This window comes from Haemorhous mexicanus, chromosome 3 (assembly GCF_027477595.1).
Source record: "Haemorhous mexicanus isolate bHaeMex1 chromosome 3, bHaeMex1.pri, whole genome shotgun sequence".
In the NCBI taxonomy this organism is placed as follows: domain Eukaryota; kingdom Metazoa; phylum Chordata; class Aves; order Passeriformes; family Fringillidae; genus Haemorhous; species Haemorhous mexicanus.
The window spans coordinates 38,444,847-38,460,603 of NC_082343.1; the positions used below are offsets into that span (position 1 = coordinate 38,444,847).

A 15,757-nucleotide genomic window follows, 5' to 3' on the forward strand; every position below is an offset into this window, starting at 1 on the left:
TGCACCAGCTCTTCTGGAGCTACTCTGCAATTCAGTGTGACAGTGAAGTCCCCCTCCCGTGGAAACTGAGTGAAGACTTTTTTTTGTTGTGAGAAGGTAACATTTAAAGGCATCCCTTGGGTTATTCTATCTGGCAGCACAGCTGGTCTTTTGTGTGAGTGCCAGTCTTTTGAAATGCCATCTCTGGTCTTCAAGGCAGCCAGCAGAAGGTACAGCTGGCTCTGCCTGTAATTAATTCCTCATCACTCATCACTTGCCTTTATTCTCCTTTTTGACTGGGAAGAAGGAATAATACAGATTACAAGACAAATGCAAAGACTGCCTTGTATGGGAAGAGGTAACAACAGGGTTCTTGGTGTCCTGGGATTTCCCTTTTGTTTGTCTTTCTCTGGTCAGCTGGAGTGATATAGCAGCAGATAGATGGTCTAACTTTTTGTGTGCCTCACCAGCGGGGCCCTTAGAAAGGGCCAGGCAGGGGAGATGGGGAAGGGGCAACAAGGAGAGAAATATGCAACAAAACTGTCCAGCTGGCTTTGGACTCTGATAGAGGAAACCAAGCATGATTGCAGTGTGAAACCAGGCAAAAAGGGTGACTGCAGCAACTGGCTCTGATGGGTCTTTCTCATCTCCACTGATGAGGAGTTGGAGAGCAGGTCACACTTCAGTTCTTCTTGAGTTTGTAGGCCCTGGAAAGGAAGATGACTTGGAGACACCCATAGTCCAAGTCTGCCATGTTTTATGGATCTGCCTAGAGTGCAGATCTGGAGGTTCATTTACAGGTACCTCCATCACAGGCTATGTGCCCTTAACATTACTGGCAACTGGAGGCAGACTGACAGGTGGTAGAAGGAAGTAAAGTAAAAGAGCTGCACAAACTTTAACATCTACAACACTGTGGACTCAGCTCAGATGGGATAGAGGTTTCATCACTGTTTCACGTCCAGGAGCCTCCCAGAAGCATATTCCCAGTGACAGTGTTACTGGAAAATGGAGGTACTATAGCTCCTTCCCAGTCCCAGGGAACTTCTGTAACTTAGCAGGGATTGCAGGTAGGGCTGTGAGAGCTGGCTGCCCTTCACAACTCTGACTGACTTCTAAGGTAGCCATGGGATTGCTGCTCTTCTGTTTTGACCTTCAGTTTTCCATGTGTAGACAGTAGTGAAACACTGCATGTTGTGAGTAGATAAGGGAGATTCCTTTCCAATTGTAAACCATTTGAAGAATGCCTGCTCATATTCAGTATTGTTGTATTAGGGAATTCGGGGGCCAAAAGGTTGTTTTTCCTGATGCTGCAAGGACACGGAGCTGTCAGCCAGGATGTGCTCAGGCTTGGTTTGGGTTTAGGCCAGGCATTCACAGCCAGTGCTTTGGAGGCACTTATTTGCATTCCAGATGCTTCTCTGGGTTTCTTTCTATCTCGCCTTTGCTTTTTTCCTAGGGCATCAAAGTTCGTTTGCTGCGTGATTTGTCCCAGTGCTGACTACTCAGCCAGGCTATTGTGCAGCAAATCCTAGCTACAAGTCCCCAAATGAGGATAGAATAGACAATGGTTGTTTTTAATCCTTGCTTGCTAGCCGCTTCATATTAATTCTTCATTTGCTCTCAATCCCTCACCTCACCGGCCCTGGTGTGTGTAATTAGCTGCTCTGAACACACTCCTGTTGACATTGATCTATGGGGTTATGTAGTTCCTGCCTGAGCTGCCAGTTTGGACAAGGGGCTCCATGAGGGCTAGGTATCCTTAGAGAGACTTTCCTTCGTAGGAAGCCGCTGAGGGCAGGGAAGATGCCAAGAAATCAGCAGCTCAAAGCTGGTTTTGCCAGAGATTCCTATGGTGACTTCTCTTATCTGTGGCACTGGGTTTCCAGGAGGGAGGTCTCACTGGCTTGGATCCTCTGAGGTTGTGCAGTGCCAGCTGGTCTCAGGAGAGAGAGAAACAAGCTATTTTTCTCCTTGTCCTGAGTTGTGGTGTGCATCCCAAACTGAGTATCACCAGGGAAGGGGATTGGATATGCTTTCTATGTCCTGTCAGGCCTTCATCTAGTCTTCTCAGCTTGCCTTACAGTTAATGCTTTTGAATATTTACAGACAATAATGTGTTTTCTGTCCTCATTTCATTAAATAATTTACATTTTTCATTTTTTAACCTTTTCTTGTAAGTCATTCACTAAGAATCTAAACATTTCATCATCTTTATCATGATCTGAACTCCCTGCGATGTATCTCTCAGTTTCTGACAGGTGCTTGATAGAAGTATTTCCAGGTGCCTGTCCTTCACACAGTGCCCCTAAGGTGGATGTGCCAAGAATGAAGGATTTGGGGGGATCATGTAGGAGGGAGGTTAAGGATTGTGTAGGAGGAAAGTCTGTTTCCCTGTCTCTTCCCCTGACCTCATTCTGGTGCTTTTCCAAAGGGCATAGCCATGTGGGAAGGCAGCATCCCAAGTGCAGATAGACTACAGATGGATAAGTAAGGGTTACTATTTCCTCCATACTCTCAGGTGTAATATATCTGTCTATGGAGACCAGAAACCCTGATGAGCAACAGCATGACTAAAGATTGATTGATTTCTTGAGGAAAAAAAAGTGTTTCAGGTCAACCCTGACTGAATGTTTAACTTTTTTTTTTTTTTCACTGAAGCAAAAAAGGAAAATAAGTAATCTGAGGGCATGTTAACAAAATGCTGCAGTAAGACAAACTGAGATGGTTTTGTGTGTGGGTGCAGGGTAGGAAGCTGTGACACTGTTTTCAAAGTGAGAACTGGAAATGCTTTGAGATTTGTTGGCTTTGATTTTGGTTTAATGATAGACAAAACCTTTTGGGATTGTTTTTTTTTTGAAAGAACCTGAAGTCGGCATTGATTCGCAGGATCTTTGTGAACCTCTGAAAACATTGGGCTGGGATGGTACCAGATGGGGTGGAACAGGCAACACTGTCTGGTGCTTCAAGGAACAGCTGCTCACTCCAAGGCTGCTCCCAGGGCAAGTGGTGAATGAGGACACTGGTCGTGTTTCCACAGCTGATGGCCAGGGAAAGAGCAGGGAGAGCCCTGTTAGCTGCACTGCGTATTTCAGGTGTCAGTGGTGAACAGGGGGAGGCAAATATGTGTTCTGGGCTCCCCATTTCAAGTGGAATGTGGAGAAATTGGTGGGGCCCAGCAGAAGGGCATCAGAATGGTCAAGGGCCAAGAGCAGGAGTCCTTAGGAAGAGAAGTTAAGGGAGCTGGACTTGCTCAGGCTGGCAAAGAGGAGGTTGCTATCAGCCGTTGTCCCCTAACTGTTTCAAGGGGAAATTCAAAGATAATGGAACCAAAATCTTTTCCTAGTATTGGATTATATGATAAGGAACAGTGTCCACAACTGGTAGTGCTGAAGGTTCATACTGGACAGTAGAAAAAATTGATTTCCTCAGGGAAGTTCAAGATTGGCCAGGCAAAACCATGCTGCCCTCATGGAGAGCAGGAGACAGTTTCAAGCAGGAGGTCGGATGGGATGCCTCTGGTGGTCCCTGGCAGCTAGCATTTCTGCCAGCCCCTTCTCATGCCACCCCAGCCATGCTGCACACTGCTTCTTCCTCATCCTTCCCCTCTTTGTCTGGGTCTGTGCTTCCCTAGGAAAGGCCAGGTGGATGAAACCTTGCCAGTGGACTTATCCATGAACACGGGAGAAAGTTGGCTCCCTTCAGAGATGGCCACTGCGGCTCTGCAGGCTGTCCCTGGGCCAGCTGGGGCTTCCAGCCATGATTCAAGGCTGAGCCCAGAGCTGTGCCAGGAGCCAGCCCAGCAGGCAGGCTTGGCTGCCTGCCCCAGCACGCCAAGAGGCCTGTTTCTCTCTTACAGGCTCCCTGAACCTGCTGGTCCGCGTGCGGAACAAGCGAGCCATCGACACCCAGGTCTGGTCCCTCAGTGGGAATCGGGGCAACGTGTGGCAGCAAGCACATGTGCCCATCAACCCCCCTGGGCCCTTCCAGGTAAGCCAAGCCCACAGTCAAGGAGTCATGGCCTTGTCCGTGGGCCATGGATGTAGATTTCCTGGAAGACATCTTCCTCTGTAGCACAGGGGCCGGTGGGAGCACTGGGAGCTCTTGTGAAAATGAGCTGGGCACTCTGCATGTGCTCATCGAGTTGTTCATGTGTACCCAGACATGAAGTGGGCTGCTTTTATGGCTGAGGTTTTTACCCAACAGGCTACTTTGCTGTTGTAAGGATGTTTGTGAGAGCTGCCCTGTACAGGCTGGTTAAGTTGTGGCGCTGTGGCAAAATGCCCAGTGTGCTTTTGGATACTTCAAAATAGTAAATAAGAGTGTAGTTACTCTTGCAAGTTCTGTTCAGTACTGGTTGGCTTGTTAGAGCAGGACACATAATAAAGCAGAGCTCTAATGTTCATTTCTTACTGCACAGATTCTCAGTACAAAGAGGTTGGTCCCATAAACAGTGGGATCTGGCTTTCCAGAGCCTATGAGTATTGGAGAAACGGGAAGGAAATAATTCTCTTAGGGGCCTGATAAGTTCTGCTCTGTGTCCTGCTGACTTCTGCAAAGCCCTGCAGTGCAGGAAGGGCCCTCCACACCTGCAGCCTCACACTGGGCTCTCTCCCATGCTCTGCTTGTAGATCATCTTTGAAGGTGTGCGGGGCACAAGCTACGAGGGGGACATTGCCATCGATGATGTCACTCTGAAGAAGGGAGACTGCCCAAGGAAGCCAATTGGACCGAATAAGGGTGAGACTGTGTCTGCCTCAGAGGCCAACAAGCTGGTAGGAGTGCATTCACAACTGTGCATGCTAGGGCTGCACAGCTGATTTCAGAACATGGCTTGCTCTATGCAGTCAAGAGCTAGCAAGTCATCCCCAATAAGCTAAGGACTTCTGCAATACCTCATTTCCTGGAAACGCTAGTTATGGAAGCTTTGAAAAGAGAAAGACTTTCTGCAGGCTTTCATGGCCTCTGTAGTGTTAAGTCAGTCCTACTCCAAGAAAAAAACAATCTGCTCTTGGAGGCGTGGAACAAGGGAGAGCTGTGCTTTTTTTCCTTTGCCATCTGAGCAGAGAGGCACCACCAGGCTAGATCCCACCAGCCCCTTTCCAGTCCACCCACATAAACTGATGCCAGCACTGCAGTAATGGAGACAACTCCATTGTCAGTAGGGTGCACCACGGATTGAAGCCACGGCGAGGTGTGTGCATAGGCATTGGGTGGGAATCCCTGGTGTGCCCTCTGCCCTAGTCCTGCCTGTGCCCTTGACAGCATGCCCCAGGTGGGCCAGAGATCAGATGTTCAGGGTCTGCAAACCAGAGCCAGACAGGCACTTGAGAGCAAGGTTCAGTTTCGTTTGTTTATTTTTGAAGCAAGAAAACCTTCAGAGTAAGAGTCACTTCTAGCAGTTTTCTTAACTCCAGAGAAGAGGGAAACAAAAGTCAGAGGACTATAAAATTTTCAAAATTTTCGATGCAGTTAAAGGTCTCTTTTAGCCTAGGATATAACCATAACACAGTGAGAGCCTGTGTTTGACTCAGGCTGAAAGTTCTGGGGAAGAAAGGATTGGATTGCAAAAGAGTCTAAAACTCAACCTTTTTTCCAAAGTTCGTTTTGGGGAACCTTGAGAACGTCCAGGAAAGGGTCAAAGTATCTTCCAAAAGGTCAGGAAACTCTGTCCTTCGGGGTGGGAGAAGAACATAGATGTAGCTCGTTTGATGAGGTCTGTATCTGTCCCATCACTAATTCTCTTTCTCCCTTCTCGGCTGGCAGCTGTTGCTCTTCCAGGAAGTGGTGTCCCAGCCCTGCACAGCCCTTGGCTTTGTGGCCCATTGACTTTCTTCCTTTACGTGCTGCTCAGATGATGGCAAGCGAGCGCTCCTGTCTTCGGACCAAGACATTCCTGCTCCTTTCCTACTCAGCCACCTCTGCTCCTCTTCCTCCCCTCCTCACTGGCACACCAAAGTGTCCATATGTTACCAAAGACTGACAGGCATGACCATGCAAAGGGATCTGGTTCAGAACTGGAGCACTCCTTGAGAAAGTCATAATGTCTAGAACAAAATTTAAAAATAAAGACAAAACTTTTTTTAAAAAGCACGTGCACGAGAGACAGTGAGAGAGAGAGAGGAAGGAAAGAAACACATGGAGAAAAGAAGGAATGAAACACAAAAAAATGGGAATGAAGAAATGTGAAGAGCAAATGAAAGAAGAAAAAAAACACACCCATGTTTCCTTGGGAATGTCGAACAGGGCTTCCTCAGGGAAGTGCAAACTTGTTTTAAACAAACAAACAAAAATATATTAAAGCACAAATTTCTACCAGAACAGTTACCTTCTTTGCTGCAGAGCCCACAGCTTAGTGGATGATACCCTGCAGTACTCCCCTTGTCTCCTCATGCTTTCCCACTGGCTGGGGCTGCCCCGCTCCGGCTTCAGCTCCCTGCAGTAGCACCGGCCTTGTCTGTGGGGCAGCAGCCGCCCGGCATGCCGGCGGCCGGAGCGCCTTTCCTCGCACCGCATGTGCTTCAGTGTCTCCATCCATCCACGTCTCCCAGGCTCTCATGTACTTAATTGCCCCCGGTGTGGTTTGCTTTGGCCTTTCCCCACAGCTCTGTGCTTCTCCTCATGCCCTGCCCTGAAGAAGATGGAGCAAGGAAGGGACCGATGACATGGACCACGCTGAGTGGTGCAGTCCTGTCTGGATCCAGCTGCAGCACGGGCCTCCAAGAGCCTCTTTCTGTCTCTCAGCACTCTTGCTGGATAGGGATCAGGTCTGAGCTGCAGACAGAAAATCTGGTCTCTCTGGGGTTGAGGGGTGGAGTGTGATGGGATGGAACTGGAAGGGTGGAGCAGTTGCACATTGGCTTCCCCTGTGAATATTGGGATGGCAGCTGCCTCAGCCCTAAACCCACAATTGCTTCTCTGCCTGTATTTTGTTACCTATTTATTTTGTTTTTTATTCCATTACTTCCTCCACCTCAAGTTTTCTGGATTATGGGAAGAGTCAGGCATTTAAATGTTCTTTATCCAGGCAGCAAGTCCTCTGCTCATGACCCAGCCCCTGGGCTGGCAGTTCAGGCAGTTCCAGTGCTGCCCTCTCACCTCCCAAGGCCTTTTACATGCACAGTGCATTCACTACAGTGTGGGCAAATGGTGGCAACAGCATCACGGCTCAGGGCTGAGGTTGCTGAGTTTTGTCAGCACATGCAGCCACACAGGCACTCAATTTCCACTGCCAGGGCAGTGGGCAGAGAAGCTGAAAGGTGGAAGAGGCAAGAAGCTGCTCCAAGAAGGATGCAGGCAGGAAGTTGGCCTGAAAGAGGGGCTTGTGCTGAGCTATGGTGTTGCTTGCCACTGAGGAACAAGGGAGCAGGGATGGGGGAAATTCACCTTATTCTTGACGATATCATGAGTGGGTGAAGCTGCTGTTTCTCTCTGCTGCAGACCTGTAGCAGGTCTGGCCCGACCTCCTCAAGGTGGAGGCACATGCTGCTCCAGATGAACTTCCAGAAGGATTTGCCCTGCACCAGCCAAACAGGAGCTGTGATAGTGTTGTTGCATCTGGAGGCAGCTCTGTCATGACTTACCTCCCTGCACAGGACAGAGTTAGCCCCACAAGGCTGTGAACTGGGGTTTACTAGCCCACACTCGCAATTAATTAAGTGTGACTCTTCCTCCTAAGGAATACCCCATCCAAAATCCTTATCTGGAGCACCACAGATAAGATAGCTGTTTCACTGAAGACCCAGTACCCATGGCACCTTACCCCTTTCTGATTAATATATCAGCTTCTCGAAGACAGCCATGTTTGTCTGAAATCACCTGAATGCATTAGCTGCCTCCTGCATTGCTCAGCTTCCCACCATGGCTGGGGCCTCATTGCCTTCACTGATGGAGGGGGAAAGCTCTTAACTCCCAGCAGATCCAGCCACCATCAGAGAGAGAAAGGATGTCAGCTCTGAGGGACAAGGGGACCTTCTTCATAGGAGGCCTTGCAAGACAGTGGGAGGGCATGATACAGGTCTCCCCAGCTCATTCTGCTTTTCTCCATTTCCAGGAATTGAGACTGTGTCTTTTCTGTCTCCACTCCTCCCTGCAGAGCCCAGACCTCAATCACAGTGCACATTTGACCAGGAAAGCCAAGGCTGTTGCCCAGGGCCAGGCAGTGTCATGGGATGCAGTGGGTGCCAACAGCAGTTCTGTGTCTTGCTGTCTGTTGCCATTTTCATGGGCAGCCGGGGCTGCCTTTTTAGGCTGAGCTCTTTCAGCCCTGTGCTCTTCTTTTCCTCTGTGCTTGTTGGAGGTCAGAAGTCATCACCCTGCTCCTGGTAAGAGTCCATTTTCACTCCTAGGAGAGAGACTGTGCTTTCCAGGGGCACTTGGGAGCTTCACAATGGCTCCTGATCTGCCAGCAGCAAAACATTTGTGTTGCATTGCTGGTTGCAGGAGGCTTCTGCTGGGCAGGAGGTGGAGACAGGAGTGCTTCCCCATTGGCAAGAGATAGCCCAGGGCAACCATCTCACCTTCTGAGCTCTGAGGTAGAGGCCTTGAGAGTTTGCTTCTACAGACTGCTCAGCCCAGGTTGCACAAGCACCCAGGTTTTGCTGGTGTTTAGTGGGCATCAGAGGTGCTGTGGGGCTGGGGAGGTGCAGCCTGAAGGTTCAGGGTGATGGACAAAGCATTCCCCATGAGGCAAGTATCAGCAAAAGGGCACCACACTTTTAGAAAGGGATGCCTGCAGGGAGAGAGTCCATGCCCTGTTGCCAGCCCCTGCAAGGAAAGATGTAAGAGCCTCACCACACCAATCCATGGCACAGGGGGCAAGAAGCCCTTTGGTGGCTGTAGGTGCAGGGCAGAGCAAGGAGGTTGTCCCAGCCAGAGGTGAAGCCTTCTCCTGCTGTCAGGTGAACTTCAGCTTCAGTAAAAGTCTCAGGAAGCCCCTTCCCACTTTGACCTCTGCTCTTTGATCTCTGGCTAGAAAGCAGCTGGTGGTGAGCTTGGGGAAGAGTCATTAACCCAAGTGCCCCTGCTTCTCAGAAGTACTGAGGACAACAGGAGAGACTTCATTTCCCTGGCAGATGTGCTGAGAGATGGTATCAGGGGAAAGAGGCACTTCAGCAGCAAGGATGGGAAGCTGTGCAGTGATGGGGTGGAAGGTAGGCAGGGTCCCTCTTCTTTGAGGGTAGTGGTACTTGTGGTTTACTACCCCCAAGCTTGAGAGGCAAGTCTCCTTGTGGAGGTAATGCATTCCTGGTGAGATGTAAAGCCATGCTCCTTACCCCTTCCAATTAAAGATCCTTTCACATTTTTCACACTGTTCTGGCTAAATTACAGTCCTTAAGCTTAATTACTGTCTGTCTTCTTAAATATCTGTTGCAGTCCCAATGTTATGTTTCTCTTCCTGATGTTTTATGTTGCTCTGTGCCTATGAAGTAGCTGCTTTATTCCACTCCAGAAGTGGCTGCATTTCAGCAATGGTGGATATTATTCCTGTATATAGTATGAAAGTCCCTGCAGAAGAAAAGTGCAATATAAATTTAAGAGACTGCTTTTATTTACAAGGAGACCTCTGCTTGGTAGTTGTAGAAATACATTAGGAAGAATGCTGTGTGGGTGTTAGCCGATATATACTCAATTTCTTTTTTTTTCAGGGTGTAGAACAGAAAATATGTGAGTGTGCAGGCTCCTGGGTATAAGTTGTAGATATTAGAAGTAGTGAATGCTGCTGTGTGGTTACAAGTGGGGCTTACAAAGAAACTTACATTTTAAACCTCTTTTTGTAGTTGTTCATCGTCTTCTGAAAAATATACTTTTTAGTTTTAATTTTCTACAGTTCAGTGCAAGTCCAAATAGCAGGTCATCAACAGAACTTTAATCCATGGCTTTTAACAATATGAACATCAATTCCTGCTGCTTGCCCTGAAATGCAGTTCCTGGCTGGTAATAATAATAGACTATTTTTCTTCCACAAAGATCAGCCACTGGAAAGTGATGGACCTAATATGTTCCATTTGATCTGGAGTTAAGTAATTAGGAACACCTGAGTGCAACTCTTCCCAGCTGTATGAGAGTGAAAAATTGTTTCATGTATATGAAAAACTTTGCATAGTGCACAAATGGTTTGGGAACTGCTTGTGGGTCCCTTTCAGCTCAGCATATTCTGGGATTCTGTGATTGGCAGGCGTGCAGAGCTGCTCCAGCAGAGCTGCACAGTGTGCTGCCTGGAGAACAGCTGTAGCAACAGTGATAGGGAGCCCTTCTTCTGGGAACTGGTTTTCTTCTGGAAAGAAATATGGCAGCAATCAGGGAAAAATTAGGGGTGGGGGGGGAGCTTCAGATATTTAAGCTGGTAATTTTTTTGCAAAAATAATTTAGAGATATGAGAATGAGTTTAGTAAACATGATACAAATCGTATTTTATTCCCTATTGCTATCCAAAGTATTGAAATTTAATTTCTATCTATACGAAATCCTTTGGGTGCACTACTCCAGAATTACAAAAAATTTGCTTTACTACCAAAGGGAGAGCAGAGGCTGGATTTCTCCTCCTCAGCCTGTTCCTGTCACTCTGTGCCAAGAAGGGCCCGGCTTTTGGGTTGGTGCCGGGTGCTTCTCAGCCTGGGGGGGACAGTCACTGGTGCTGGTGGGAGAAGCATCCCTCCACCACAGCCCTGAGCCTTGTCTCCAGCATGAAGTCGTCCCATCAAGGTGCTGTCAGGAGCAAGGCCTGCTCCCCATTAGCTCTCAGCGAGGCTGAGGCAGGGAATTTTATCTATGGGAATTGCCCGGGGGTCCTCATGCTGCCCCAGGCAGGGACAGGCAAAGGAACCAGGGCATTTTCCCTCCTCCATGGAGTAAATGGTGTTACCTCCTCCCACTTGGAGAGACAAACCTTTTTGTTAAATCAGAGAGCTCAGGAAGCTGCTGCTGCTTCAGGATGTTGCTGTTTTAGTCACCTTTGTCTGTCAGCACCACGCAGATATCCGTTTTTCTCTGGAAATGCTGCAGCACTCCTTTCCTCCTGGGTGCCTTTGGGTGTCCTAGCAGTGGCACAGAGGAACATATCTGTGGCATATCACTGGAGCCTATCACATGGGCTCTGTGCCTCGAGCTGGGCGTGGTGGGACACGGTGCCAGTGCCCCTGCTATGCCCAGCTCTGGCACCCAGGGAGAAGGACCCTGCTTTGCAATGATGACAAGCAGTTGCATTGTGAGTATTTCTTGTGCAAAGGATAGGCCTCCTGGCACTCCTAGCTTTGGGAAAGGCCTCTCTTTAAACTGCCCTGGTATGTTGTCTTTTCCAGGCTGCCCTCAATGGGGGTGCACCCCTGTTCATAACAACAAGTGTGCAACAGCAGGACCCTCTGCAGGCTGTTGCCTTAATTTGTATTTGCTTTAGCCCAACTGATAGCTGCTCATCCTGAGACAAAAGGCTTTTACAGAAGAAAAGTCCTGGAGAGCTGTGGATATTGCATTTTAACCTGATCAAATGGTAATAACTGGCAGCTGTTGGTTTCCAGCAGGGAGCTGAAAGGCCTTGGTACATCCAGCATCCCAAATGATGGCTGTGGTCCATAGGTGTTTTCAGTTCTTCCCTTGGGATTAAGGCACATGTTGGTTTGGCTGACCATCTGCCATCACCCAGCCCACCACAGGGGATTTTGGGGTCTTCTGATGGTTACTTATAGTTTGGTATGGTCATGTCAGACCACTTGTGCCCTGGAGGCTTTAAACACCCCAAGGAGCACTGTGGGACAGCCCAGGGCCACTTTTGACCAACCCACCATTCCAGAGAGGGAGAGGATGCAACTTGCAGGCAACTGCCATCTGCAGGACAACCTCTTGGCCATGGAAAAGCAGTGCCATCCCACTCCATTTTGTCTGAGATGTGTGTTTCACACCCAGACCCTGGGCTGTGATTCAGGTGCATGCTCAGTGGCTCTGCTGTCGGGCATCCTTTCTGAAAGAGAGAGAGACCTCCAGAGACAGCAAAGTCAGCAGGACTTACTGTGTCCCTGTGCTGCAGGGAATGGGGCTTGGTCCAGATCACCTGGATCTGCTCTGGCACCTTCTCCATCTTGCTCCCTGCAGCCCTGGCAAAGCCTGAGGTGCTGGTGGGGCTGCCTGGATGGTGGTGGTGGAGCAGGAGCACTTCAGGGCATGTGTTGGTTCCATCAGGGACCTAGTGTGGGTCATGTCCTGGCTTCGTCAGAGCACAGGAGGCTCACAAACAGTCCCATGCATGGCTGAAAGGATGGAACAGAACTTGTCTGTGTTCTCTGGAAGAGGAGAGGGGAAAGATGAGCTCCACAGTGCACTGTCCCTTGTTTCACTGAGGGCAGGCAGCAGGCTCTGACCTGAGGCTGCTCAGATGCTGGGCAAGGAGACTAAAGAAAATCCTGAGACCAGATTTCCCAGTAAAATGCACTAGTAAAATGCTCCAGATCCTCAGCACATGAAGAAGCCAGGCAAGCCACTGTCCTCCCACGGGTGATCACTGAGGAAAGCTGCAAAGGGCTGGTCCCACCTTGTGAGCACTGTCCTTCCCTCTGCTGCCTTTCTGGTGAGGGTTTTCCAGCATGGGACAGAGAACAAGGGAAAGGGAGAGATGCTGTCTTTACTGTTGCAAAGGTAGAGCTGGGTGATTAGATATTTTTGTAGAGACCTGTGCAAGTCTGTGGTAAATCCAGGTTTTGCTGACATTTGCTACGGCCTATAAACAATTTGTTCCTGTAGAATGAGACAAAATTTTGTGCTTCCACTAACTATTGTTCTAAAAGGAAATCAGGCTATGAATGTTTGAATTAGAGTGGGAATTTTTACCCCCAGGATGGCCTAAATTTAGTATAAGATAGGGCCAGCTGGACAGCTGTCATACAGTGCCAGTCCCCAGGCAGTGCCAGTGCCCAGAGCTCATAGTGATGGATGTGCCTTATGCTGTAATGGCTGGGCCCTTGCCTGAAGCTTTGAGCCAAGTGAAGGGTACCTGTCTGCTCTGCCAGCCATGTGCATCTGTCCTGTCTGCCAGCCAAGTCTGTAGGAAGATGAAAGCCCCCCTGCTGCTGCTGCTGCTGTGAGCCAGTGGGGATCTGCTTTGGCTGGGGAGATGGGCTCTGGTCCTGCCGTTTTGGCAGTGAAGTGGCTTCCAGTTGTGTAAAGCCCAGCTGTTACAACAGAAAGATGCTCCAGGATCTTCAGAAGTTCCACAACTACAGCAAGCCTCAATTCATCAGCAAAGGCAGGTCCTGGGTAGGGGCTGGAACCTGCCAGATGTCAGCAGTCCTGCTCGGCCGCTGAGTGAGCTGCACCTCCTTTGTTCTCAGCATTCCAGCAGCTCAAGGCTGAGCCCAAACTAGCCAAGAGCAAGTGCAACCCCTCTTCCTCTTCTGCATTGCAGCCTCTGCAGGCAGGCACCAACAGGTTTTCTTTTGGTGACCCTGATAAGCAATGGGGTGCTGAGATGAAGCTGTTCCCAGGTGTTTCTTGCACTGTAGGTCTGGCGCTGGTAAGGTGTTTATCTTAGCAGCTTGTAGAGGAATCAAAGCTAAAAGCTGAGGGGTGGGTGTGTTGCAACTGCCAGAAATGCAGCAGGGAGGAGAGAGGGCCCCTTTTACTGGTGGAGTCCCCACCTTTCCCTTCCCCACAGTCCATGTTCTAGCTCAGAGTACCTTCAAAGGTGGGGCATTTGGTATATTGTGTCTCACTGGGCCTTGTTCTCAAGAACCAACTGTGGGTGTGAGTAAACAGAGTGACAGCCATGCTGTAGCAGCATGGTCCGCTCAGGCAGCACCTAGATTGTGCTGAGAGGAGAATATAGATACCATTCTGTCTATGAAATGCCACAGGCATTGACGGGACTTGTGTTTGGTCTTTTGTATGGGTGGCAGCACGTACCACACAGGGACTGAGCAAGGGACTGGTGAGCACTAGACATTTCCCTGGGAAAATTCAGATGCTGATGAGGAAAGGTATTTACAGACTTGGAGCAAAGAAGCTTTCCTATGCATGTAGCATCCTGAGACAAGAAGGCTCTCTCAGAGTTTGCTGGAGGTGACCTTTTCCTCTTGTCAAACTTTGTTCGTCTCGGCTGCCCATCCCCAGCTTCTCAGCACATTTATGTAATTGTTAGTGTTAAAGCTGGGTAAAGTGTCAGTGCTTTCAAATAGATGAGTTTGGCCTGTTTTCCAGTTTTTGGGATCTTCTAGATGTACCATCTCATTCCACAGCAGGGGGTTCCACAGCATGCGTTCATCTCAAGACATTCCCTAAAAGCTGTGAATGCTGCAGATACATGGTTCTTCTTTGTGGTTTTAGTCACAGCCCTTGCCTGACAGCATGGAGACAATCTCTAATCTCTAGATGGAATGGGAACTTTAGTGCCAGCATGGTTTTGCTTGGGTCCTTTTCCCCAGTCAGAACCATCCTGCCTGTATCACAATACGCACAGCAGAGGAAAGGGGCCATCATCCAAGATACAACTGTCTCATGGGGAAACAACTGTGGCATCTGCCTTTGGCCAGAAGTGAGCATCAGACAGCGATTTCCACACTCTTTCTCACTCCATCCCCCTGCTCCTTACTTACCCTCACTGAGTGTTTCATTTCCAGCCTGGAGAGACAGCAGCAGACTTCATCCCTGGATCCCATTGAAGGGGATCACACCAAAATCCCGTCCTCTACTTCTGGGGTGCAGGGAGAACCAGCTCAGGCCAAACAGTGAGCCACTTCAGTGGGATCTAGTTCCAGTGGGACTGCATCACCTCACACGTCCAGGTCACCAAGGCCAGTAGGAAAGTGTTGGTTGACCTGACAGAAGTGTTTGGAAACAGCCCCAAATGGAGTGACAAAGTCCATGTGTGTGGGGATACTGTGGAGGAGGGAGGGGGGTCCTCTGGTGTCTCTTGGGTTTTTTGCTATCAGTGTCCTAGGTGAGGATCCTGGGACAGAGCCTCATCTCCACCCACCTCCCTCATTGCCACCATGTCTTGTCCCATCCCCACTCCACATCCCATAGAGTGCCATCGCCACCACTGAGTGGAGCTGGGACCCTCTTGCCACCATGATGCCAAGCTGTCCACATCGTTAAAAGCACAAAAGACAAAGGGACTGAACTGAACCTTTTAAACAGGGTGAGATGTTTTATAAGCATTGCCTCATCTACCACCTCCCCCCAGCCCCAGTGCACCCGCCGTGTAACCTACAGACTCTCAGCGTGGATTGTTTCATTCAAATAAAGCTGCAGTACTCGAGTGGGTGAGCCTGTGTGTCCCTCTCTGTGGGGTTGGGGTGACAAGGTGCAGCCTGCAAATGGTGCTCACAGTGGCTGGGACAGGGAGGAACTTGTATTGCTGCCCAGCACTGAGGCATATGCCAGTGTTTGACCCTGAGTCTTTCCCAAAATACCTAATTAGAAGTCCCTGGGGAAGGCTTCTCAGATTTGCTCAAACCCCAGCACAGGGGCTGGGCATAGGACATGCCAGCTCCTCCTGCCTTTTCTAAACCTCTCCTTCCCATCCCAGACCTGCAGCTGTTGAGGCTGCTGGCTTCTGATGACACCACTCAAAACTGACTAGTTTGTCCTTTGCTCTTGACTTCTCCCACAAGAAGATGAGCCAAGGCAGCAGCTCCAAAACTAGTAGGTGTGAAACAAGCCAACTGCTCTGGGCTATCAGTGTAGTGCCAGGACCCCTTTTCCTGGCACTCCCCTCCACCCCAGGGTCTCCAGCATGGGTCCAGCTACTCCATGGACCCATCAGAGAATGGTCAATGCCAGCCACGACCCA

The 15,757-nt window shown here is 49.4% G+C and overlaps 1 protein-coding gene across 1 annotated transcript in view; it reads left to right on the plus strand.

Moving 5' to 3' along the window:
- The window catches only part of MDGA1 (MAM domain containing glycosylphosphatidylinositol anchor 1), a 147,988-nt gene extending 132,765 nt beyond the window's left edge, over positions 1 to 15,223 (plus strand). The window contains exons 15-17 of the mRNA XM_059841385.1: positions 3,839 to 3,969; positions 4,611 to 4,719; positions 5,746 to 15,223. Coding sequence (XP_059697368.1) covers positions 3,839 to 3,969; positions 4,611 to 4,719; positions 5,746 to 5,837 — 332 coding nt within the window. The 3' untranslated portion in view covers positions 5,838 to 15,223. The remainder of the gene's footprint in view (positions 1 to 3,838; positions 3,970 to 4,610; positions 4,720 to 5,745) is intronic.
- The last annotated feature ends 534 nt before the right edge of the window (positions 15,224 to 15,757 follow it).